The 27,293-nt window shown below is 38.1% G+C and overlaps 1 protein-coding gene across 2 annotated transcripts in view; it reads right to left on the bottom strand.

Annotated features, from left to right (window-relative positions):
- LOC122789773 (synaptotagmin-like protein 2) overlaps nt 1–27,293 on the bottom strand; it is a 1,041,792-nt gene that overhangs the window by 65,104 nt on the left and 949,395 nt on the right. For both annotated transcript variants that reach the window (XM_044057212.1, XM_044057213.1), the window contains exon 14: nt 937–1,015. In XM_044057212.1, the coding sequence (XP_043913147.1) occupies nt 937–1,015 (79 nt within the window). The remainder of the gene's footprint in view (nt 1–936; nt 1,016–27,293) is intronic.

Below are 27,293 nucleotides of genomic sequence, written 5' to 3'. Positions count from 1 at the left end.
ATGAGACACTCCCATGCAACACCCTACTAATGTGTGCTAACTCAAACCTTACCCTTACCCCTAAGCCCAACCTTATTCATTAGGGTGCTTAACACCCCCTCCCTAATAGTATTTCTAAATATGAGAGACAGACAAAAGACATGTACATATACAAATACACACACACACCATGCATATACACATACCAAACACAACTCCTTTAACTACTAATGCAAGTTTTGGCATTAATGATCAATCCCACTTACCTTACATATGACATCAGACACTTCAGCAGTAGCTGTCCTTGGCAATCTGACATTACCACACAACAAATACCGACAGCCTAAACCTCATCAGTAAAAGCTATGTTTGATCAAATGCAATGTACCCACATAAACACATGCCGATGGTTTACTGCACAGTTTCACTCTTGTTATATCTAGAGAGAATATGCATTATGCAATTTTTACTCAGCCAAAGCTCAGTAACAGCAACAAAATATCACAGACGTTAACTGATGTATAAAGAGAGAGAGCACAAAAGAAGTAGCAGAAAGACTGAAAGATGAACAGGCCCAGAGGGGAAAAAATGCATTACAGAATTAATAAAACGTATTTTAGTAAGTAAAATCTATTGGATACTGGTGGATCCTTTTGATGGAACTGTCCCAAAGTATACTCAAGTGTGATGTTAAAAAGCAAAATAATCAAGGCAGAGATGTATACACTGTATATGTATACAGCATTATAAGCAGCATGTAAAAGTCTACAGATTTAGACCAGAATGGTAAACATGAAATCACAGTTCAGGAACACAATTTGGGCACAGAACACTGCTTTAGGTATTAAAGAATTCTGCACCATTTTCATACAGTTGATCCAGTAAGGCACTATAATCGTTTGAGCTTATTATTTAGAACACAACTTACCTGTCTGTTAAGATTTAAAGGAAATTTACCTGAAGTCCCTGGAGGGATATACTTGATAGACAAGTAAATCATTCCTCTGTGGTCAACACCATTTATTGCCGTAGGACACTAAACGATAGAAGAAAGAAAGTAAGAAAAAAAAAGTTAGCAAGCATGCTAATTCAAATTCACATCATGCATTACAAATCAGATATTTACGCTGCAGTTAAAAAACAAGAGAACAACTACATCAATAACATTCCCTGCAAATTGAAAGCAGTTATACTTGAGAGAATTTTCAGCCATTTGATCCTCAGAAAAAGCCATTTTTAGAGGTAAGTTCTCATTTACTTATGATCCCACTGTAAGACAACCCACTCATTTGAAAGACAATGCCCGGTCACTGTACCATATGTGTGTGTGTGTGTGTGTGTGTGTGTGTGTGTGTGTGTGTGTGTGTGTGTGTGTGTGTGTGTGTGTGTGTGTGTGTGTTTAGGTGGACGGTCAGGTACCCTGTCAAAAGACATGCAGTTTATAAATTTACAAGCCAATATGTGGTGAAGATGCCACAGAGCAAAGCAGAAGACATACTGTGTCTGAGCTCAACATGCTGTAAGTCTCACTAGCATGCCAAATCCCATCAAAGGAGGATTGTGCCTATTGTCAAACAGGAAGCTGCTTAACTGGCTGCTTGTAAGCTTGTTAGATGTATGGACAATTTTCCATGACAAAATGAAAAATATAAAATCATAACATTTACTTTAATCTCTCTGGGATAAAATTTATAGTCCAGCAAATTAGGGACTCTCTATTGTTTGAGTCTGTTTAGTCACAACCTAGCTCATAATTATCTTCACCCCAGATTAAGTAGCTTGGACGGGAAATCAGAAGAGATACATTTCCATTTGTGAAAATGGCATTTCAAATTCAAACTAATCTCTGAAAACTAGACACAAGATTCTGTAAGGTATACAGCCTTGCAATTCACTCTATGTGCATTAGTAACCAGTGTACACTGAGGAAGAGAGGTTGCAATGTCTTTTAAATAATCCTTAGAATCATTCCCCTACTGTGTACTGACAAATAAATACAAGTGGCATTATTGAAACATAAATCAACATATAGGTATTTGCAGATTTCGGATATTTATAGGGCACCCTATACCAGCAATTCATTTCTTGCTAGTTGTCTCAAAAATGCTTTACTGAACTATAGTCTAACTAACAGTGCTGATTTAAACTTCCCTGGAAAAATGACAAAGGAAATGCAATGGAGAATTTTCCCTTTTATGTCAACACTACTTTTAAGACAATTTATTAAAGAACCAGCTATGATAGAAACAGTATTTGTTGTGATACTCTAGAACCTGAGCGAGTGGACATATGCATTTAGTAGAATGGCTCCTGTTCTCAGAAACTGAGAGAGTGGACATATGTATTTAATACAATGGCTCCTGTTCTCAGAACATGAGCGAGTGGACATATGCATTTAGTACAATGGCTCCTGTTCTCAGAACCTGAGCGAGTGGACATATGCATTTAGTACAACGGCTCTTGTTCTCAGAATCTCACAGAGTGGACATATGCATTTAGTACAATGGCTCCTGTTCTCAGAACCTGAGCGAGTGGACATATGCATTTAGTACAATGGCTCCTCTTCTCAGAACCTGAGCGAGTGGACATATGCATTTAGTACAATGGCTCCTCTTCTCAGAACCTGAATGAGTGGACATATGCATTTAGTATAATGGCTCCTGTTCTCAGAACCTGAGCGAGTGGACATATGCATTTAATACAATGGCTGTTGTTCTCAAAACCTGAGTCAGTGGACATATGCATTTAATACAATGGCTCCTGTTATCAGAACCTGAGCGAGTGGACATATGCATTTAATACAATGACTGCTGTTCTCAGAACATGAGCGAGTGGACATATGCATTTAGTACAATGGCTCCTGTTCTCAGAACCTGAGCGAGTGGACATATACATTTAGTAAAATGGCTGCTGTTCTCAGAACCTGAGCGAGTGGACATATGCATTTAGTACAATGGCTCCTGTTCTCAAAACCTGAGCGAGTGGACATATGCATTTAGTACAATGGCTCCTGTTCTCAGAACCTGAGCGAGTGGACATATACATTTAGTAAAATGGCTGCTGTTCTCAGAACCTGAGCGACTGGACATATGCATTTAGTACAATGGCTCCTGTTCTCAGAACCTGAGCGAGTGGACATATACATTTAGTAAAATGGCTGCTGTTCTCAGAACCTGAGCGAGTGGACATATGCATTTAGTGCAATGGCTCCTGTTCTTAGAACCTGAGCGAGTGGACATATGCATTTAGTACAATGGCTCCTGTTCTCAGAACCTGAGTGAGTGAACATATGCATTTAGTACAATAGCTCCTGTTCTCAGAACCTTAGTGAGTGGACATATGCATTTAGTACAATGGCTCCTGTTCTCAGAACCTGAGTGAGTGGACATATGCATTTAGTACAATGGCTCCTGTTCTCAGAACCTGAGCGAGTGGACATATGCATTTAGTACAATTGCCCCTGTTCTCAGAACCTGAGCGAGTGGACATATGCATTTAGTACAATGGCTCCTGTTCTCAGAACCTGAGCGAGTGGACATATGCATTTAGTACAATGGCTCCTGTTCTCAGAACCTGAGTGAGTGGACATATGCATTTAGTACAATGGCTCCTGTTCTCAGAACCTGAGTGAGTGGACATATGCATTTAGTACAATGGCTCCTGTTCTCAGAACCTGAGCGACTGGACATATGCATTTAGTACAATGGCTCCGGTTCTCAGCAGTGATCATAATAGCTTAGAGTTACTTTTGTAGAAGTTTGACAAGATATTGCTCACACTCAGCACAATTAAGTTTGAAACAGAACAGAACTGAGTTACGGGTGGAACACGAAAACAATTATTGGGCCATGAACCATAGTATTAAAATGATTATGGTAATTATTAATGGATAGTTCTTATTTGGAAACAGTTTGAGATGTCCTAAAAAAAAAAGAAACGGCTATGGCTGAAATGTAGACGCAGCTTTGGATGTCCACAGTGGCAAACTTTTTTGATCATGGGAACACCAGTAGCATACAATTAAAGAGGAGATACTGTTAATTGTGGGAAACAATCAATGATAGTTCTCTGCAGTTAAAGCACAAGGCTTTTGTAGGCAAGTGAACAGTATCATTACCAGAAAAACTGAATTAATACAGAAAGAGAAAAACAATGTTGGTCAGATTAACGTAGTTTTATGTCAGTGTAGAACAGGTGGTCAGATTGTTAGGACTAATTAAATCTAAAAGGCTTGTGGAATTAAAACATCTCAAAGAAGGATTTATCTCTAGTCTTTGTTACTTGTTTAGTAGCTCTTTTAAAGATTATGGAATCATCTCTAAAAGGAAGTAGGCTTGGTCATTCCCATCTACAAAGGCAGAATATTTAAACAATGTGCAGAATTTTACTGGCATATTAATCTCCTCTGTTGTTATTCAAAAGTTAGTTGAATAACTCCTTTAGTGAATACAGAGTCATCTCTAAAAGAAAGGAGGTTTGGTCATTCTCATCTACAAAGGCAGAAAATACAAACAACATGTAGAATCTTACTGGCACATTAGTCTCCTCTGCAACTCTTCAAAGTTAGGTAAAATTATTTAGGATCTGAGCATTAGTCATTTAGCAAAGGCAATATAGACATTACGCAATATAGTTTTAGTGAGAAAATTCTAAGTCTACACAGCCAAAGCTATAGACCATGGATTCCATGTTTTTTATTGTTTATGAGGACATGAACAAAACTATTTGATAATGCAGATCACAAATTATTGATTAATAAATTAGAACACCAAGGACCGAACAGCCATCTTGTCAACTGCATTGGTTTGCTTCTTATTCAGAACTTGGAAAGTTCAGGCTAGAGACATAATAAGTAACAAGTGTTAGGTATAACTGGGTATTCCCTAATGGTTCTGTTTGGCCTCCATCTTGTTCAATTTACTTCAATTATCTTTATTTTATTTATTTTTATTTATACAGTTTGTTAACTGGGATAGTTTGTCTGAGCATAATTGCCTCTTTTCAGCAGAATCATGGGGAGGAAAGTGCAATACAGTGGTAAGATTGTTAAACATAGCAGTAGAATCAGTACAATATTGAAAATGAGAGTAGGATAATAACTAAAAACATATAATTCTAAATATAGTATTGCAGAGTGCAGGTAACTAGACTAAATGGATAAGTAAATATAAAAATAAATATTGAAGGACAACAAACTTTACAATGTTAGCATGAATGGTATAATTCTGGCCTGCCCCAATCAAGGTGGATTTAAAATTGCAGCAGTTATGAAAAAAGGTGACTCTTTATGCAGCATGCCATTCAGACATTATGCACATGGATATAAGACTAATATTAGCCAGAACATCAGCAAATGTGCTGTCTTGTTCATTGGCTGTGTATAACATAAGTAACATAGTTAGTAAGGTTAAGCAACATCACGATTTACAAAGACATCTTAAATTTACTCCTCATGTAAACCAGCTTTGTACATAAGTCAGTGAAAAGATAATTGACCTTCTGAAGTCTATCAAATAAAGGCAAGTAATGGATGACTACTATTTACATTATAACACATGTATTAATACTTCTCTCTGTTGTAGAATCTCAGTATTATTCAAAACATCTGCTTCTTTCTTGGGGACTAGAAAAGTCTGGGTGGTGAAGGAGAAGGGAAATGGAAGGAGGCCAAGGACAATGAGGACTCGTCTTGATTACGTTTGGAGTCCTGGAACTTAGACTAGTCTTAGAGACCCCTTACTATTTGTTCTTGAATTGACTTTTACCTGTTTTTGATACTTTTTAGTTTTAGTGTTCTTTTTGAAGAAAAGAGCTAATTTTGAAGGATAATTTCTGCCTGCCATATCTATGTACTGAAGAAAGAACATGTTCATTACATCCGAGTGACGCCTCCAGGTGCATTTGCAGTTAACACCTACTGACGTCTCTAGGTGTCAAATATTGCTTGTCCATATTAGCATCAATCATTCCAAAACCATGCTATGTACAGGGTTTTAAAAGATTTCTTCTTAAAGCCTACACAATGGCAAACTCTGCTGCAATAATATTTGACCTCTGTCTACTGCAGGTAAATAAATATTAACTGTTGTTTTTATGATATTAATTTATATAGATATAATTTTCATAGTTTCTAAATATCTCAACAACCAACTAACACAGACAGAACTCCTAAGCCTCATATGAAAACTCTGTTAGATGAATACTCTAAGAATGCTGACAGTGACAGTATACATGTAACTTGAGTAGTTGTAATAGTTACTGTGTTAACTCTGACTTACAAAATTCTGTTTAAGACCTAGAACCTAAAGAATACCACCACTATAAAATAGTTTGTGCTGAAGAGTTTGACATTTATACTTTTTCATAACCCTTATGGTTCCAGAGATACAGTATGAAAATTTATCTGAAATGTGAGGACATAATTTGATTCTGTCAAAAGCTTAGGCTCCTCCCATTGGAAGTTACAGTGCAGACTTCCTGAGCTCCATTCGAGCGAATGTTAATGGGCTTGCATGACTTTACACCTCCCTTCCATCTTGGTTAACACTTCAGCTGAAGCACTGTCAAAAAGAAAATCTCTCTTAAGAGGGACGTACAGTAACTGTGCCTCAACATTTTCAGAAAAAGGCTAGAGTTTTAGACATATATGTCTGCAGATAAGAAAACTTATAGCAGCAGTTCTAGATGCCACATCTGTGGCATCATACCCACATTAAATAGAAAGTTTTGCTACTTGTGAGGCAGAATGGATCATTTTTAGAAAAATAGCTTTCATGTCTTGACTGGAAATCTCCACCATTTTCTCACCCATGTTCTCCAACATGGCTAAAAAAAATGCCAACATGTGACTTTGACAATTCATAGCACTAAAAAAGAATAGAATAAGTACAGACATTTTTTGCCATATTTGTCTAATGTTTTGCTCTCTTTGTCATTGAGAGAAGGAGGAACCAGTTAATCCCAACTCTCTAAGTCAACTTAGATAACTGTAGGGTTAACAACAGGATCATTATATAGAAAATTATATGAGTCCTGAAACCTCTAGACTCTATCAGACCTTTTTTGAGCAGGAAGTTAAGAATCTGGGGAAAGAGGCTGAAACAAAGGCACCCTCTAAATCTCCAAGCACCATGGGAGAGGGGTTACCAACCTGATTGGGAATATCCAAATAAAGGAGAGCAGAAAATCTTTTTTTTTTTTTTTCAGTGTCAGAAATCTCCTTCTCTCCTCATCTACAAAATTCCTTAATTTTGGAAATAATTTCACCAAAGGAAAACTCTTCATTAGGGCCTTATACATTTGACTCATACTTTGAAGTAGAGGGACTATGAGAGAAATAATCCAAGCCTTCTGCATATGCAACATCTTCTTCTTCAGAAGAGGGTTCATCTTCCTTTTAGAAGAACGAGATGGCAAAGAAGTTATTCCTGGCTGTAAGGTCTGTGTATCTTTTAACAAGTCCTGAGCCAAAGAACACCAGTCATCCTGAAAAGTTTGAATAATAGCATTTTCAGATTATAGTTCGCTAGGAATAGAAGTGGGAGATAAATGTTTAGTTTTTTGTTGCCTTTTCTGTTGGACATTTGCTTGAGGTTCTGTAGTAAGTGATACACCTCCATTGTACAACATTCAGTTTCTTCCCTCACAAGTATCTGGTGTATGCCACCTTCCCCTTTAGAAATAATGACTCCTGGTTCTGGGGGAGTTGGTACTGGACGTATGATGGGGAAGAAATTGAAGGATGGTTGGTGGATGGTCCAGGGGCAGCAAAAGTGTCTTACTGAGATCTGTGGTCTCTAACTTGAAAAAGAAGGAGGAGGAGATGGAGATGTCCTAGCCGAGTCATCTGCTTCTTTTGGCACCTTTTCCCTAGAGGCTTCTTTTTAGCTGAGGGGTTGGTCACTGATGCAAAAGAAGCAGACAACATGGCAGTGCATACCTACAGAGACAACTTTCTGTTTTCTAAAAAAACAGTCAAGTGTCCCTAGGTGGCTTCCTAATGTCTTGGCAGCATAACCCTGACAGACTTTGCAAGATTTTATGCCATATTGAGCCCCTAAATAAAACAGACAAGTCGCTGCAAGAAATCTGTCTACCACAATCATGACTTTGCTTTTGTAGCACAAAGGTTAATGGAAAAAGAAAAGGAAGAAAGGATTCCTAATGGAGTACTTATCTTCCCAGGCTTTGGAGTCTATCACAGACAAAATAGGAAAACTACTTATGATGTTGACAGATACTGGTGTACATGAACACAGCAAAAGAGTTCTGAAAATGGTATAGACATACACTCCTCTTATACCAGTAAGTAAGTGAATGTCTAGGTCACACATATACCTTATGGGGAAAGGATCCTGAGCCTTGGCAAGTTGATTGGAAGGATGGGACCTTTGCAGAGGAAGTCCCGGATATAAGGAATACTGTAACATTGATCTAATGACAAACATAAAGGAATGCTCTCATTTACTCTTAACTGATTATTACTGTTTTTGCATGGGGAGAGACCTCAGATTAAGGCAGAATAGCTGTGACTCCCTCTCAATAATAATATTGACTAAAAAGCTGATTTGTGACCTACCAAATTGTGACTCAATATCAGGTAACTATGACTTTGGTTAATAATGTTCTAACAACTGAAATGCAACTGAATTGTGCACGGTAGTTTGGATGTGATCCCAAACAGAGGCACCATTCAATTTGAAATTCTGATTGGGCATGCAATCTACTGAACTGTGTGTGTGTGTGTGTGTGTGTGTGTGTGTGTGTGTGTGTGTGTGTGTGTGTGTGTGTGTGTGCGTGTGTGTGTGTGTGTGTGTGTGTGTGTGTGTGTGTGTGTGTGTGTGAGCGTGTGTGTGTGTGTGTGTGTGTGTGTGTGTGTGTGTGTGTGTGTGTGTGTGTGTGAGTGTGTGGTGTGTGTTGTGTGTGTGTCAGTCATGAAAGAGGGTTCTGTTACATGCCCCTAGAATGTTTTCTCAAACTTTGAACTGAAATGTGCCTGTTTGTTAACATTAGCGTAATAAACAAATATTAAAATAATATGTTGGTATTTTCCTCCATTGGTCTCAACATGCAGCAATGCCATACAGCATATAAACATTAACAGGCATGACAGTATCAATAATGTGAATGGGACTAAATAGAAGGGAACAATGTTTAGTCCTGCTTCAAACCTGAAACAGCAAAATCTGCCTGTCCATTGGATTCTACAGAACATCACTCTGTAGTCCTTAACACCATAAATGGCTGAATCTCAGAGGTTCTGTGCATTACATCCTGCTAAGCTTTGGTTTCAACCTCTTTCATGATGAACTAAATGTTTACCATAACCTAATCTCAGCAGGAAATTAAGAGCTATTCACTCAGAACATATCACACAAGCCAAATGCTCTTGCTTATATAAATTTTGGTAATTTGTTATAAAATATGAAACATGCTGCCCTGCAATATAAAAAAAATTCTTACCAGCAAGGAAGTATTCAAAACCAAGTTCATAATTAAGTCCAGAATCAGAATAAGTGGTTAGACTGCTCATGAAGCATAATTACCAAGTTCATAACTAACTCCTGAATCTCAGTAAATGGTTAGACTGCTGATGAAGCATAATTACCAAGTTCATAACTAACTCCTGAATCTCAGTAAATGGTTAGACTGCACATGAAGCATAATTACCAAGTTCATAACTAACTCCTGAATCTCAGTAAATGGTTAGACTGCACATGAAGCATAATTACCAAGTTCATAACTAACTCCTGAATCTCAGTAAATGGTTAGACTGCACATGAAGCATAATTACCAAGTTCATAACTAACTCCTGAATCTCAGTAAATGGTTAGACTGCGCATGAAGCATAATTACCAAGTTCATAACTAACTCCTGAATCTCAGTAAATGGTTAGACTGCACATGAAGCATAATTACCAAGTTCATAACTAACTCCTGAATATCAGTAAATGGTTAGACTGCACATGAAGCATAATTACCAAGTTCATAACTAACTCCTGAATCTCAGTAAATGGTTAGACTGCACATGAAGCATAATTACCAGGTTCATAACTAACTCCCGAATCTCAGTAAATGGTTAGAATGAAATGGTACAGTGTGAAATATTTTCTGCTTAAAAACCTCAGCTTTGGCCGGCTAAGAACTTGCTATATTCAACTGGACGTATAAGAGAATTTAAGTACCTGTATCTGCTTTTTTTCCCCCAAAAAATACAGTATTTAAATTGATTTTAACTGTGTGGAAGGAATATTAGCTGAACTGGAAGTTTTCACTCTGCTCTTCAGTGTGGAAGGAATATTAGCTGAACTGGAAGTTAGTCAGTGTTTGCTGAATTTTGTTATTTGCTAGTAATTACAGGTGTGGGGGTAGTCACATTCTTTGATTTCCTGTCCTTGCCTATTTAAGTGGTACAGTGTGAAATATTTTCTGCTTAAAAACCTCAGCTTTGGCTGGCTAAGAACTTGCTATATTCAACTGGACGTATAAGAGAATTTAAGTACCTTTATCTGCTTTTTTTTTAAAAAATACAGTATTTAAATTAATTTTAACTGTGTGGAAGGAATATTAGCTGAACTGGAAGTTTTCACTCTGCTCTTCAGTGTGGAAGGAATATTAGCTGAACTGGAAGTTAGTCAGTGTTTGCTGAATTTTGTTATTTGCTAGTAATTACAGGTGTGGGGGTAGTCACATTCTTTGATTTCCTGTCCTTGCCTATTTAAGTGGTACAGTGTGAAATATTTTCTGCTTAAAAACCTCAGCTTTGGCCGGCTAAGAACTTGCTATATTCAACTGGACGTATAAGAGAATTTAAGTACCTTTATCTGCTTTTTTTTTTCAAAAAAATACAGTATTTAAATTGATTTTAACTGTGTGGAAGGAATATTAGCTGAACTAGAAGTTTTCACTCTGCTCTTCAGTGTGGAAGGAATATTAGCTGAACTGGAAGTTAGTCAGTGTTTGCTGAATTTTGTTATTTGCTAGTAATTACAGGTGTGGGGGTAGTCACATTCTCTGATTTCCTGTCCTTGCCTATTTAAGTGGTACAGTGTGAAATATTTTCTGCTTAAAAACCTCAGCTTTGGCCGGCTAAGAACTTGCTATATTCAACTGGACGTATAAGAGAATTTAAGTACCTTTAACTGCTTTTTTTTTCCAAAAAAATACAGTATTTAAATTGATTTTAACTGTGTGGAAGGAATATTAGCTGAACTGGAAGTTTTCACTCTGCTCTTCAGTGTGGAAGGAATATTAGCTGAACTGGAAGTTAGTCAGTGTTTGCTGAATTTTGTTATTTGCTAGTAATTACAGGTGTGGGGGTAGTCACATTCTTTGATTTCCTGTCCTTGCCTATTTAAGTGGTACAGTGTGAAATATTTTCTGCTTAAAACCTCAGCTTTGGCCGGCTAAGAACTTGCTATATTCAACTGGACGTATAAGAGAATTTAAGTACCTTTATCTGCTTTTTTTTTCAAAAAAAATACAGTATTTAAATTGATTTTAACTGTGTGGAAGGAATATTAGCTGAACTGGAAGTTTTCACTCTGCTCTTCAGTGTGGAAGGAATATTAGCTGAACTGGAAGTTAGTCAGTGTTTGCTGAATTTTGTTATTTGCTAGTAATTACAGGTGTGGGGGTAGTCACATTCTTTGATTTCCTGTCCTTGCCTATTTAAGTGGCACAGTGTGAAATATTTTCTGCTTAAAAACCTCAGCTTTGGCCTTCTAAGAACTTGCTATATTCAACTGGACGTATAAGAGAATTTAAGTACCTTTATCTGCTTTTTTTTCAAAAAATACAGTATTTAAATTGATTTTAACTGTGTGGAAGGAATATTAGCTGAACTGGAAGTTTTCACTCTGCTCTTCAGTGTGGAAGGAATATTAGCTGAACTGGAAGTTAGTCAGTGTTTGCTGAATTTTGTTATTTGCTAGTAATTACAGGTGTGGGGGTAGTCACATTCTTTGATTTCCTGTCCTTGCCTATTTAAGTGGTACAGTGTGAAATATTTTCTGCTTAAAAACCTCAGCTTTGGTCGGCTAAGAACTTGCTATATTCAACTGGACGTATAAGAGAATTTAAGTACCTTTATCTGCTTTTTTTTTCAAAAAATACAGTATTTAAATTGATTTTAACTGTGTGGAAGGAATATTAGCTGAACTGGAAGTTTTCACTCTGCTCTTCAGTGTGGAAGGAATATTAGCTGAACTGGAAGTTAGTCAGTGTTTGCTGAATTTTGTTATTTGCTAGTAATTACAGGTGTGGGGGTAGTCACATTCTTTGATTTCCTGTCCTTGCCTATTTAAGTGGTACAGTGTGAAATATTTTCTGCTTAAAAACCTCAGCTTTGGCCGGCTAAGAACTTGCTATATTCAACTGGACGTATAAGAGAATTTAAGTACCTTTATCTGCTTTTTTTTTTCAAAAAAATACAGTATTTAAATTGATTTTAACTGTGTGGAAGGAATATTAGCTGAACTGGAAGTTTTCACTCTGCTCTTCAGTGTGGAAGGAATATTAGCTGAACTGGAAGTTAGTCAGTGTTTGCTGAATTTTGTTATTTGCTAGTAATTACAGGTGTGGGGGTAGTCACATTCTTTGATTTCCTGTCCTTGCCTATTTAAGTGGTACAGTGTGAAATATTTTCTGCTTAAAACCTCAGCTTTGGCCGGCTAAGAACTTGCTATATTCAACTGGACGTATAAGAGAATTTAAGTACCTTTATCTGCTTTTTTTTCAAAAAATACAGTATTTAAATTGATTTTAACTGTGTGGAAGGAATATTAGCTGAACTGGAAGTTTTCACTCTGCTCTTCAGTGTGGAAGGAATATTAGCTGAACTGGAAGTTAGTCAGTGTTTGCTGAATTTTGTTATTTGCTAGTAATTACAGGTGTGGGGGTAGTCACATTCTTTGATTTCCTGTCCTTGCCTATTTAAGTGGTACAATGTGAAATATTTTCTGCTTAAAAACCTCAGCTTTAGCCGGCTAAGAACTTGTTATATTCAACTGGACGTATAAGAGAATTTAAGTACCTTTATCTGCTTTTTTTTTCAAAAAATACAGTATTTAAATTGATTTTAACTGTGTGGAAGGAATATTAGCTGAACTGGAAGTTTTCACTCTGCTCTTCAGTGTGGAAGGAATATTAGCTGAACTGGAAGTTAGTCAGTGTTTGCTGAATTTTGTTATTTGCTAGTAATTACAGGTGTGGGGGTAGTCACATTCTTTGATTTCCTGTCCTTGCCTATTTAAGTGGTACAGTGTGAAATATTTTCTGCTTAAAACCTCAGCTTTGGCCGGCTAAGAACTTGCTATATTCAACTGGACGTATAAGAGAATTTAAGTACCTTTATCTGCTTTTTTTTTTTCAAAAAAATACAGTATTTAAATTGATTTTAACTGTGTGGAAGGAATATTAGCTGAACTGGAAGTTTTCACTCTGCTCTTCAGTGTGGAAGGAATATTAGCTGAACTGGAAGTTAGTCAGTGTTTGCTGAATTTTGTTATTTGCTAGTAATTACAGGTGTGGGGGTTGTCACATTCTTTGATTTCCTGTCCTTGCCTATTTAAGTGGTACAGTATGAAATATTTTCTGCTTAAAAACCTCAGCTTTGGCCGGCTAAGAACTTGCTATATTCAACTGGACGTATAAGAGAATTTAAGTACCTTTATCTGCTTTTTTTTTCAAAATAATACAGTATTTAAATTGATTTTAACTGTGTGGAAGGAATATTAGCTGAACTGGAAGTTTTCACTCTGCTCTTCAGTGTGGAAGGAATATTAGCTGAACTGGAAGTTAGTCAGTGTTTGCTGAATTTTGTTATTTGCTAGTAATTACAGGTGTGGGGGTAGTCACATTCTTTGATTTCCTGTCCTTGCCTATTTATGTGGTACAGTGTGAAATATTTTCTGCTTAAAACCTCAGCTTTGGCCGGCTAAGAACTTGCTATATTCAACTGGACGTATAAGAGAATTTAAGTACCTTTATCTGCTTTTTTTCAAAAAAATACAGTATTTAAATTGATTTTAACTGTGTGGAAGGAATATTAGCTGAACTGGAAGTTTTCACTCTGCTCTTCAGTGTGGAAGGAATATTAGCTGAACTGGAAGTTAGTCAGTGTTTGCTGAATTTTGTTATTTGCTAGTAATTACAGGTGTGGGGGTAGTCACATTCTTTGATTTCCTGTCCTTGCCTATTTAAGTGGTACAGTGTGAAATATTTTCTGCTTAAAAACCTCAGCTTTGGTCGGCTAAGAACTTGCTATATTCAACTGGACGTATAAGAGAATTTAAGTACCTTTATCTGCTTTTTTTTCCCCAAAAAATACAGTATTTAAATTGATTTTAACTGTGTGGAAAGAATATTAGCTGAACTGGAAGTTTTCACTCTGCTCTTCAGTGTGGAAGGAATATTAGCTGAACTGGAAGTTAGTCAGTGTTTGCTGAATTTTGTTATTTGCTAGTAATTACAGGTGTGGGGGTAGTCACATTCTTTGATTTCCTGTCCTTGCCTATTTAAGTGGTACAGTGTGAAATATTTTCTGCTTAAAAACCTCAGCTTTGGCCGGCTAAGAACTTGCTATATTCAACTGGACGTATAAGAGAATTTAAGTACCTTTATCTGCTTTTTTTTTTCAAAAAATACAGTATTTAAATTGATTTTAACTGTGTGGAAGGAATATTAGCTGAACTGGAAGTTTTCACTCTGCTCTTCAGTGTGGAAGGAATATTAGCTGAACTGGAAGTTAGTCAGTGTTTGATGAATTTTGTTATTTGCTAGTAATTACAGGTGTGGGGGTAGTCACATTCTTTGATTTCCTGTCCTTGCCTATTTAAGTGGTACAGTGTGAAATATTTTCTGCTCAAATCCTCAGCTTTGGCCAGCTAAGAACTTGCTATATTCAACTGGATGTATAAGAGAATTTAAGTACCCTTATCTGCTTTTTTTTCAAAAAAAATACAGTATTTAAATTGATTTTAACTGTGTGGAAGGAATATTAGCTGAACTGGAAGTTTTCACTCTGCTCTTCAGTGTGGAAGGAATATTAGCTGAACTGGAAGTTAGTCAGTGTTTGCTGAATTTTGTTATTTGCTAGTAATTACAGGTGTGGGGGTAGTCACATTCTTTGATTTCCTGTCCTTGCCTATTTAAGTGGTACAGTGTGAAATATTTTCTGCTTAAAAACCTCAGCTTTGGCCGGCTAAGAACTTGCTATATTCAACTGGACGTATAAGAGAATTTAAATACCTTTATCTGCTTTTTTTTCCCAAAAAAATACAGTATTTAAATTGATTTTAACTGTGTGGAAGGAATATTAGCTGAACTGGAAGTTTTCACTCTGCTCTTCAGTTAGTCCCACCCACCCTCCCTGTTTTTGTTTTGTTGTTAATCTTAGTGGCCTTGCAGCTGCCCGCCCCTCTTGTAAATTTGTGTTTGGATACTCCTTCTGGGCCCATCTCATTTGCTCACTCAACTGAGTGCAGTGAGATCATATTCTGATTTCAGGCACTCCTACTGTGTACAAAGAGAGCATCTGGGAAACAAAAAAAAAAAAATTAAGCTTGTTTCCTGCCTTTCCTGTTAAGTGGTATAGACTATTTGTAGGCTTCTGAGCCCCCAAGCCCTTCTGTGTTGGAGGGAAGCCTTCTAGCTTAGTTTTTTTTTCCCTATAACTAGCCAGTTTTCTAGTTTCAGCACTCAAATCTGTTTCTTTGATCTCAGCACTTGTTCAGAAAAAAAAAAAAATCATCTGCTTTTACTGTACTTGTGTTTCTACCTACTTTTTTACTTTTGCATCATCTTAAAAGTACTCAATTGTATTTATTACTGCTTGGTGTAACTTGTTCTAAGCATTCTGGTTTAAACACTTGGGCTTCGGACCAGTTGTTTTGCACTGAGAGGGTTTGTGGTCTGCACTGTAGTGGCAGAACAGGTAGCTTACATCCTTCTAGGTTGGGAACTGCTGATTGAGGGCTCAGTGTCTGTTATTCTAAAAGTGTATTAATTCTTGTTTAAGCACTTGGGCTTTCAGGCCAGTTATTTTACATTAAGAGGGTTCGTGGTCTGCACTCTTGTGGGAGGAGAGGCTGGACTCTGCCCTTCTGAGCTGGGAATTTCTGATTGAAGGCTTATAGTGCATGCATATCTGAACTGCTTCTTACTGAAGTTGGTGCACCTTGTTTGCTGTGGCATAGACTGGATTCGGGCCTGCTGGATCTAGCTTTGTTTGTGTAACTTGAGCACTAATCCAGGCATTCTCTAAAGTATTCAATTGTATTTATTACTGCTTGGTAGTAACTTGATTAAAGTTTAGCTGTCATTCTAAGTCTTTTGGATTAAGCATTTGGGCTTCAGACCAGTTGTTTTACATTAGGAAGGTTTGTGGCATGCACTGTGGTGGCAGGACAGGTAGCTTTCATCCTTCTAAGTTGGGAACTGCTGATTGAGAGCCCAGTGTCTGTTATTCTTAAAGTGTATTAGTTCTGGTTTAAGCACTTGGGCTTCAGGCCAGTTATTTTACATTAAGGTTTGTGGTCTGCACTCTTGTGGGAGAAGAGGCTGGACTCTGCCCTTCTGAGCTGGGAATTTCTGGTTAAAGGTTTATAGTGCCTGAATATTTGAACTGTATCTTACTGAAATTGGTACACCTTGTTTGCTGTAGCATAGACTAGATCCAGGCCTGCTGAATATAGCTTTGTTTATATGCTTGTTGTTTGTTTGCTTGTTATTTGCCTGGAACGCTAATTCCACCTAATCAGCTTCTCAGCGCTTCTGTGGATCACTAGTGATATCTGCATTGCTTACTGTACTTATTTCCTTGTTTCACTTGAAAGAAAGTTACTGTTTGTCGTTTTGCATTTAAGTTACCTGTAACACATTGCACTTAAGTTACCTGGCACTTGCTCACTAAAGCAATTATATAAGTCAGCACTAAAAATTAAAAGCACTACACCCTCACTCCCCACTGGCCCTGGTTTTCAATTATTAAGGAATTCCCAATATTATTCTAGCATGTCCAAAGGTCAGTTGTCAATCTCCTCTCCGGTCCAGCTGGTGAATCTGGGAATCTTGAGGCAATGTTACAACTGCCTCATGTACACAGACAACCCTCTCCTCCTCCCAACAAATTCCAACACATGTGAGAGATGCAACCATATAGCCAAACTGGAGGCTAAGCTCTCTCAACTCAGTACTGGCATAACCAGTCAGGAGGAGAAGGAAACCACACTCACTACAATTCCAGTCTCACATAGACCTACCACGACAGCAAACCAAACACATAATCACACAAAACATACTCGAAGGCTCTAAATAAAGATCTGCCAAAGCAGCAGAGACCTCCAAAGCAGACACCCAAGCAGCCGCTACCCCAAAACAAAACACGTGCAACACATATCTCACAAAGCCAGTGTGCCAAACAGTCACAGCCCATAAGACTAAACAACACACCTGATACACTTGTAATAGGTGACTCTATCGTCAGGCACACTGACGTCCCGCTCACCAGGCTGAACAAGGAGAGGGTCACAGTGAGCAGCCTGTCGGGTGCTAGGATCCGCCACATAACACAAGCACTCAGGTCACTCCAAGGCAAGTACAAATATGACTCAGTCATTGTCCATGCTGGTGTGAATGACCTGAGATGTACCTCCCTGGACTACATGAAAAGAGACATAAAGGAGCTCTCTGAGCATGTAGCCCAGGCCGGTATGACCCTGACCTTGAGTAGCATCTTACCCTCACCAAGAATGATGCCACAATATGAAGACAAGATGATCAATTTCAACAATTGGCTTAAGTACTGGTGTCATTCAAAGGGGATCCAATGCCTGTCAGCTTGGGATGATATGCTCGACAAGCCACGATGCTTCGCTAGGGACGGCTTGCACCTGTCACCCCTGGGCTTTCGATATTGGAAAAGGCTCTTGCTACCCCATAGTGCCTTTTTAGGCAAGGCTCAAAAGACAAACCCACCTCCATAGGTATCACAAGGGATAAGAAACTAAGAGTAATGCTACTCAACGCCAGAAGTCTAAACCTCAAGATGCACGCACTCGAAACTCTCCTTAGCATGGAGAACATCGATATCTGTGCAGTAACAGAAACCTGGTTCAGGGCTCCCGAGAGCACCCCAGCACTACCAGGTTATACCTCATACCATGCTTTTCGCCCCAAAACTTGGACCGAACCACAAAAGGAGGGAGTATCGATATTCATCAAAGATACCCACACCTCCAGGTTGGTGGCAAAGCACGAAGCATCAGAGACTATCCATGTGCAACTAACAGTGGGTAAAACTGCCTTCCAGTTTATAGCCTGCTACAGACCACCCTCCCAAACCCAGGAACCCCACTCGGCCTTCCTGAGAACACTGGAAAATATGAAGGTCTCTCCAAACACCATTATATTGGGCGACTTCAACTACCCAAACATAGACTGGGAGCATTACTCTAGTTCCAACACCCTAGCCCAAAGGTTCCTAGAATTTATAACCTCAAATGCTATGGAACAACTTGTTACCACTCCCACAAGAGGGGAAAACATACTGGACCTGATCATCACCAACATGGGGACTCTATGCTCCAGACCAGAAGTGTATCCCTCACTGGTAAGATCAGACCATAAACTAATCTCACTGGATATTCACATCCCGACCCCACACCCTGCCCAGAAAACCACAGTGAAAAACTTCTCTAAAGCAAATTTTACATTCCTCAAAACTAAGGTGGAATCCTTCAAAGCCCCCGGGCCTGTGGAAAATATGGCCCAGACCGCAGAATCCTTTATAAACGCATTCTATGAACACCTTCAGGAATGCATGGATCATGCGATCCCAAATAAAACCAAGACCCAATCCTCCAAACGCAGACGTCCTGTCTGGTGGACCCCAGCCATAAACAAACTATACAATAGAAGGAGGAAGCTACTAAATGATAAAGCAAAATCCCAAAAAGGGAAGGCATCACTGATCAGTATTAGCAAAAAACTACGGGCACACATAAAATTGTCTAAGGCCAGCTTCGAGAGAAAAATTGCACAGGACACTAAGGATAATCACAAGGCTTTCTTTAGTTATGTTAGGAACCTGGGTGGTAATTCCCAGATATGCTCAGAATTAGTCCAAAATGACAAAAATACACGAACCCACAGACATTGCCAACATCCTAGCTGACAGGTTCAGCGCAAACTCCCCTCCACACCAAAAGGGCAAATATCTATCCCAGCAGAGTGCTGCCCCCCTGACATCTCAGATGCTCAGGTAAGAGCCGCCCTCTCCAAAGCAAAAAACACAGCATCAATGGGACCAGATGGTGTCCCGGGCTGCGTCCTACATGAACTCAAAGAAGAGCTAAACCCAAACATAAAACTACTGTTCAATCTCAGCCTTACTACAGGATATGTGCCCAAAGAGTGGCGTACAGCAACAGTGGTCCCTCTCCATAAAGGTGGTGCCTCAATGGATCCTGGAAACTATCGCCCCATATGCCTGACTAGCTTGGTCTGCAATGCTATGGAAAGGATCATCATGGACCTCATAAATAAAGATATTGGGGACCTACAAACACTGGATCCTACCCAGTTCGGCTTTGTTAAGGGCGGATCCTGCCTCTTAAACCTGGTTGATTTCTTTGAAACAGTCACCAAGGCCATTGACGAGGGGAGGTAGTCCACACAGCCTACCTGGACCTCGCAAAAGCCTTCGATACAATACCCACTCGGGCATTATAGATAAGCTCACCAGCTTAAATATAAACCCCTATGTCACTAGATGGATTGCAAACTGGCTCAAGGACAGAACCCACATGGTTAGAATTGCTGGAGCCATGTCAGACTCCAAACCAGTTACAAGTGGTGTCCCACAAGGCTCAGTCCTGGGACCTCTCTTGTTCGGTATATATTTCTCGGAGGTACAGGCCAACACGGAAGGACTGTGGCTGACCAAGTTTGCAGATGACTGCAAACTGGGCGCCATAATCGACTCTCCAGCCGACACAAGCATCCTCCAAAAGGGCCTCATAGAAACAGACAACTGGTGCCAGAGCCATGGCCTCAAGCTAAATGCCAAAAGTGTATAGTCATCCCTTTGGCAAAAACAAAGTGCCCACAAATTACCACATAGGTGGAAATCCATTAAGTACAGAAGAAGTAATTAGGGACCTGGGGACCCAAGTTGATAGCAATCTCTCATTTGACAACCACGTGGCCAAAGTGGTTAGAAAAACATTTTATATAGCCCACCTAATCATGAACGGATTCACATCTAGATCGGGGAGGTCATCGTGCCTCTTTACTCATCCCTCATCAGGCCCATAATTGAGTACAATGCCCCTTTTGGGATGTACCTTACCAGACACCTGCAGCAACTGGAAAGACCCCAAAAGTACCTCACCAAGAGGATCAAAGGGCTCAAACAGATGCCATATGCTGCCCGGTTAAAGAAACTCCAGCTCTACTCAGTGGCATACCGCCTGTTCAGAGGCGATCTGTGCCTGACGTATAAAGCCATGTCCAACCCGGAATTAATGGACATGCTGCACCTCAGAAAATCCAAATCCCATCGCGCTACGTGCTCGAGAGACTTGAACCTCAGCACTGAAATAAATAGGACATGCTGGAGGGACAGATTTATAACCCAGAGGCTCCCTTCACTCTGGAATAAAATCCCAGTCCAGGTTAGGCAGAGTCCCTCATTGACTCTCTTCAAGAGGAATCTTGATGAGTGGATGGGAGATCGTAGGTTTACCCCGGGTATCACTTCTGTGTCACTGTTAGATAGAGGCACAGTATACTAACCTCGAAAAAGGGCATTGCAAAATAAATTTAAAATGGGTGGCGAAAGCCAAACACATTCTGGCTAGGCTTATAAATGCCCTAGGGCAGATAGCCTAGTATGAACCTATGAACCTATGAAGCATAATTACCAAGTTCATAACTAACTCCTGAATCTCAGTAATTGGTTAGACTGCACATGAAGCATAAGTTGTCAATTGCCTACTTCTGTCATAATGTAATACTGACTCACACAAACAAACACACCAGTCAAGAAACACTATGTCCTTACACCGTACTGACAATCATCAGTCTTAGAAATTCCTTTAGCTTACATCTGTTCTGTACCCAACTCAGTATCCATCCCCTCCATTCATCCATGGCCCCTTTTCCCATTTTTGCACATGGGGTCGGTGTGTCACTTCAACAGTGACAATCATCTAGACTCAAGGTTTACACCATCGTATGGCTAGCCATACCCCAGTAATTCTTCCACACCACACACTTGCATACACAGTCACACCTATCACCAGCTTTGAGTTTCTAATCTATCTACTGCATGTTTTTGAAATGTGGGAGGAAACCGGAGCACCTGGAGGAAACCCACATGAACATAGGGAAGACATTCAGATTCCACACAGAAGGCACTTTAACTGAGAATCAAACCAGGGAACCTCTTGCTGTGAGGCAACAATGTTATCTGCTGTGCCACCCATCCAAGTCAAACCAACTCAGCATGCTACTGCTTTTCTTTTCCCTGTATAATGTACATTCTCATTTATTCCTGCCTTCAGCTTTTAATCTTCTTTCTTACCTCCCCACTTCTTATCAATTACTTCTAAGTTGCTTTGTTTTATTCACCCATTTATAGTTTCTATCATCACCAGCTCTCCATTCTTACCCTGTGTTTCAAAAAACGCTGTGCACAAAATGATGGTATTTTCTAGATAACTGAAACACAGGGATGTATTTAACTATCTTACTTTTCAGTTTATGCATATTACGATTGTACTTGTGAGATTCTCTCCCCAGCCCTCCACTGAAAATGGATGTTTGGTAAATCAGTCCACCTGGTAACCAAGGCATAAATAAATAAAAGTGGCTAAACAACTAGACTCTAACAGACAGTAGCCCACAGGTACAGCCCTTCCCCTTGGAAAACAAACAAGTTCTCAGCCACTTTGTCTTTTCAATCCTAACCCTGGCCCTTCAGCAGCCGGCATCCATTCTCAGGCCATGGTCACTCATAGCATATAGGGCATAATACCAAAATTCCAGCAGATGAACATATCTGTCTATATTACTAAACAGTCACAGGCAATGAAAGCTTTAGCTGAATAATGCAGAAATAATGAAAAAGAACAATTTCTCATGCTGTGCACTTTTGTGGGTGGTACTTCCAGGGAGGTACAATACCATCCGAGCAAGGAATATTGTTAATTTAGAAACTAAATGCCATTTCTTTGTTAAACCATACTACTCTCTTATAGGAGGTAGACAATAGGGAAGCCTCCTCTGGCTAAATGTATCCCGCACATATATATATTTTTTTTATTTCAGTAGAATACAAACCTTCTGACAGATGGGTCTTTGAACCCTATTAAAGTTGCTTTTTTTTTTTTTCCCTTTTTTCTACTGGTGCAACATTAGGACATGTTATCTAAAAACAGTGGTTCTGGCACCTACTGCAAAAAGCAAAGCTTGTCAGTGGTACACCTGCTGGGCAAATTCACTGTGGGATGATTTTTAATTGGCAACTTTATACAGAAAAAAAAATCTTTTTACTTTACTGATCAAGGGTACAGTAAAACGAAATGAGCAAAAAAAGTCTTGCTATGGCACTTTTCAATTTCTAATGCTTCTTATTGGAGTAAAATTACATGACGTGCTCCTTATAAATTTCAGATAATAAGATAGTTTTACAAAATGGTAAAAAATATTAATTTGGAGTAAAATATTAAAAACTATTACAATATGAAACTGCATTTGCAAAACTAAATGCATACTAATAAGAGAGATTGTACTAGACATTTCTGATCCAGAATCTATACGTCTTTTACACAAAAGTAGCAAAACTCTTCATGTCATGTGCAGGAGATTTTGCATAGCAAGCATATATCATATCTGTCTTTAAAAAATGTGGCTGAGATCTGAAAACCGCAGTTGCACTATTTAAGTGCAACTTGCATCAGTCTGAGTCAGCATGTGATTTGCATGTTTTGGGAGGCTACAGTCTTAAAAGTAAATGTACGTTTGTGTGTTTACAACTTTAGTAACATAAATTTTACTCTGCCTAGTCTATCAGCCGCATATTCAAAAGCAATATACTGCCTTCTTAAAATACTATGTTTGAGCAGGAGACCTTTTTGACATCTCATTTGCTGAGTTACCTCTGTTGCAAATATATTTTAAAATTTATTAATTTACATTTCTAGGATTACATGTAGCACATACCGCTTGTCCATTATCTGGTATGTGTCGCCTATCACTTCCAATGACAGAAATGCTTACTACATCTAATTTTAAATAGCTGTGAAGTAGCCCTTCAAACACAGCTCAGTGTTAAATCAGGCAAAACATGATAAATTCCTGTGTAAAATTTAATTTTATATAAACTGATGTTGGTAGCAGAATGGAATTTAAGTGTTTTTTGTTTTTTTAACGTGCTCCTTCAAATGGTTCCACAGATGATTAACCTTTTAGAAGTTTATAGTGACACCTACATTTTCTCATTCATCGCAATTTCACTTTCATTGTACACAGAAACAAAACTGTTTTGTTGCACAATCTTCATTAGTATACACATCTTTACTGTATGATTCCTTCAGGAAGCACATGTACTATGGTGGCATAGTGAACACTTAGATATTCCCTATAGACGGTATGGGTTCTTATTACTTACTAAACTCATAATTTGTAAATCACATGCCATACTTATATCCATTGATTGTGCTGTTTATTCTGAAGTACAAACAAAAAAGTGATGCTGCTATACCAAAAAAATGCTTGAATAATCAGCACCTCCATTACATCTAATACACGTGATGGATACACTCTGTCAATAAAGTTGTTTATCTCATTTTATTTCAGTTTGTTAACCAGGGTGCAACACTGGTTTCTGATGGCCATTTACATGTTCAGTCTAGGAACAAAAATAAAATTAAAAATATGATGTACAGAGTTACAGATCTAAGTAAAACAAGCAGATGTAATATACAAGAGTTAAATTGTCATTGTAAAACATAATGTAGAAGGAGTGAGTTAGCAGAGCACATTTTATGGAAAAGTATAACATGGTGGGAAAATACAATCAGAAGGACCAATGGAAGTAAGGAAGCAAAATAAAGATGCAGATGTGCAAGCAAAAAGGCCATCCAATACAGAGGGTAATAGAATAGAAGATGTTTGTTATGAGTGTTGTTTACAGGAATGTATGCTAATTAAGGTTAGTTCCTTTTACCACAACATCCAATTCTTGTTCCAGTACTCAATCAGAAATACTCAGTCTAGTAGTGTGCAACATCTGTCCCGTGGTATATTTGTAAAAAACTGATTTAGGATGCATAATAGTTCTTGAAAGTATGCATTTTTACACATACCCTTATTTTATATATACTTGTATTACGCCATTTTGCTGTAACAGATATATTTACATCAAGAAAATAATTTCATTTGACTAACTAGATTTAAAATGTAAAAAAGTTAGTGCTATTTTCAACAAAATTAACAAAATGGTGCATTCCTGAGTTGTACTTCCCCATAACGCAAATACCTTGTCTATAAACCATTTGCAAAATATGTTACAAATAAAAACTGGTGTTGCTGTGGGCCTAAGTATTTTTCAAGAATGACAATTTGAGGTTAGCATATACATTCGTCACTGGTGTATCACTTACGTGAAAATATTATTTTCTAAGCCAAGTTCAAGTCATGTACATTCTGTTTTTATCGTATGCATTGAATAGTTACTAAACTAACATAAGTGGTTATATATTGCCTTAATATCTATATCAAAAGGAATTCACATTCTTCCTGGGCCAGTCGAATAACTGTTCTATATATTCACCAGTGCCAAATGCATAATGTTTAACAAGTTTTAGAAGAATAAATGCCCTGACTAAAGTTATATTGGTTCTGTAATACAAGTAGCACCAGATACTTTTGGTCTCACAAGGGCAGGATGGGCCTTTTTGTGAACTTTAGGAATAAATGAATGCACAGTCACAGACTGCATTTAAGTCATTAGATAGCTGACACTCATACAAAGTATAATTAATTCTCATTACCTTTCTCTCAAATTCAGACCCCATAACAATCTAACAATATGCTCATAATTGAATAGACTGTCCACAGAAGTAAGATATTCAAGTCCATCTATAACGATCACTGCCCTATCATTTTCAGATAGTTTCATACTAATTTCTATGTTTAATTTCAAGTAATTTAAAACTTGTTCCTCTGCAATAGTTAGGTTGGAAAACAACACCTTTAGATTGATTATAAAGTTCATAATAAGGCATAAAATTCAGCTGTCAATGGATGTTAGATCATATAAGGGTACAGCAGCATTTAAGTGGACAAGTGTCAGTCATGCTGAGAACTGGAAACAGCAGTTTAAGGTCTAAATTTCTGACAAAGGTTTATGTTTAGACAGCATTTCAACTAAATTTCCAGTAGCAGCATGAACAGAGGTTAATCTTCTGTTTAAAACTACTAGCACTGCTTCAGGCAAGGCATATTACGATATGTTAATAACTCTGATGGTACCTGTTCCTCTTTGATCCGCTCCTTGATTTCAGACCTGATTTTATTTTTTGCCCTTTTGATCCTTCTATTTGGTTTGAGCTACACTTGGAGTCTAATATGCAGTGTACCAGTATACCATGGCCCTTTGTAATTCATAAAGATAAGTATACAATGGGACAAGGCATTGTACATTGTTTTGCTGCTTTGTGTAAGTACAGTAAACTTTTCACTCATCTCCTGTTATAATTATCCCATCCCAGGATCATGCATAATTTACAATGACAGACCAATGAAGTATAAGCTGATCCTGATGGAGTAAGTTATAGAAGTCAGGCTGTATACTAATGGCTGGGGTGTCATTTCTGAATGCATCTGCCCCCTTCCATGCTGATATTTTGTTTAGCACATAATCATAGGGCTAGTAGTGTATCATTCTTCCAACCACAGAAATGGATAGAGAAAAAAATATGGTTTCCTAACCATCACAGATCTACAGAAGCTATGTTATTCAACTGTGTGGTGTGCCAGACAAAAATACCATATAAAAATCCATTAATGCAATTGACTATGTCAGAATTACCAGCACAACAATGGGTTAAATTAAATGAAGTGCTTCATGGATCTTTACCATCAAGGGAACATTTGTTAGGCACTAATCTTATCTAGTCTGTGTTTTCATTTTCTAACATCAAACAGCAAACAAAAAATCCCCAAAGAAACGAGAATACAAGTCACAAATAAGCAACAACAAACTCCCCAGTAGAAGGCAAATGCTGATAAAATAATCAATTTACACTGAAAATACTGAGAAAATAACAAAGATTTATTAAAACAGACATGAGCGCTTTCGCAGTTGTAGACACTGCTTCATCAGACCAATTCTACCACTGCGAAAGCGCTCATGTCTGTTTTAATAAATCTTTGTTATTTTCTGAGTATTTTCAGTGTGAATTGAGTATTTTATCAGCATTTGCCTTGTATGGGGATTTTGTTGTTGCTTAAACCAATAATGTGCACAGCAGAAATTGCAGTTACCCCATAAATGAATAAGATGTTGTCCACATATAGTATCTCAAATATGCTAAGGTCAGGCAGTGATCTTGCATTTAATCAACATCTGTTTGTCAATGCTGATGCACACTTGGGGTTCAGGTATAGGTAAATAATAACCCTATGTCACAGGTAAGTACTAGGCTATAAGTCTGTGGACTGTTACAAACCTAGTCATTTACCAGAGGTAAGAATCAAAGCCTGTACTTTGAATTTATGAGGTAAAGTCCTTAACCATTATGCCAAACTCACCCCTGAAATAAAAGTCCTTACTGAAAATTTTATGGAAACTTTGGGAAATTGACTCAGATTAGAAAACAAGAAGAATATTCCCTGGAAATAACAGTCACCAGGATTCTTAATGGGCTATACTGCAGGGAGGTTTTGCAATCCTTGAAGAGGTTGGCTGTATCCCCTGGTTGCTTTATATATTGTGGTTAATAAGATTTTTTTTTTGAGAATACAAGGTTAGTCAACACAAATTAATAAAATTATTATATGTGAACGTCTTGTCATTTGAATGATGGCATAAAATATGGAGACTTTTGCTGAGAATGAGAATTGTAAGGGAAGAATTGTGTAATAACAAGAAGTGATAGGACCAAGTGTACCAGAATAATATTCTGCTGAGTTTAAATAATAGATTCTACTGAAGAAGTAATGTAAGAAATCTGGTAAGTGGCACTTATCAGGATTGTTAGACGGATACATAACAGAACTACAAGTAGTGGGTGTTGATGATATTGA

Source organism: Protopterus annectens, chromosome 15.part0 (assembly GCF_019279795.1).
Source record: "Protopterus annectens isolate FY-2018-M chromosome 15.part0, PAN1.0, whole genome shotgun sequence".
NCBI classification, from domain to species: domain Eukaryota; kingdom Metazoa; phylum Chordata; order Ceratodontiformes; family Protopteridae; genus Protopterus; species Protopterus annectens.
Note: the sequence above shows the minus strand (reverse complement) of the source record. Positions and strands in the feature narration are given on the sequence as shown.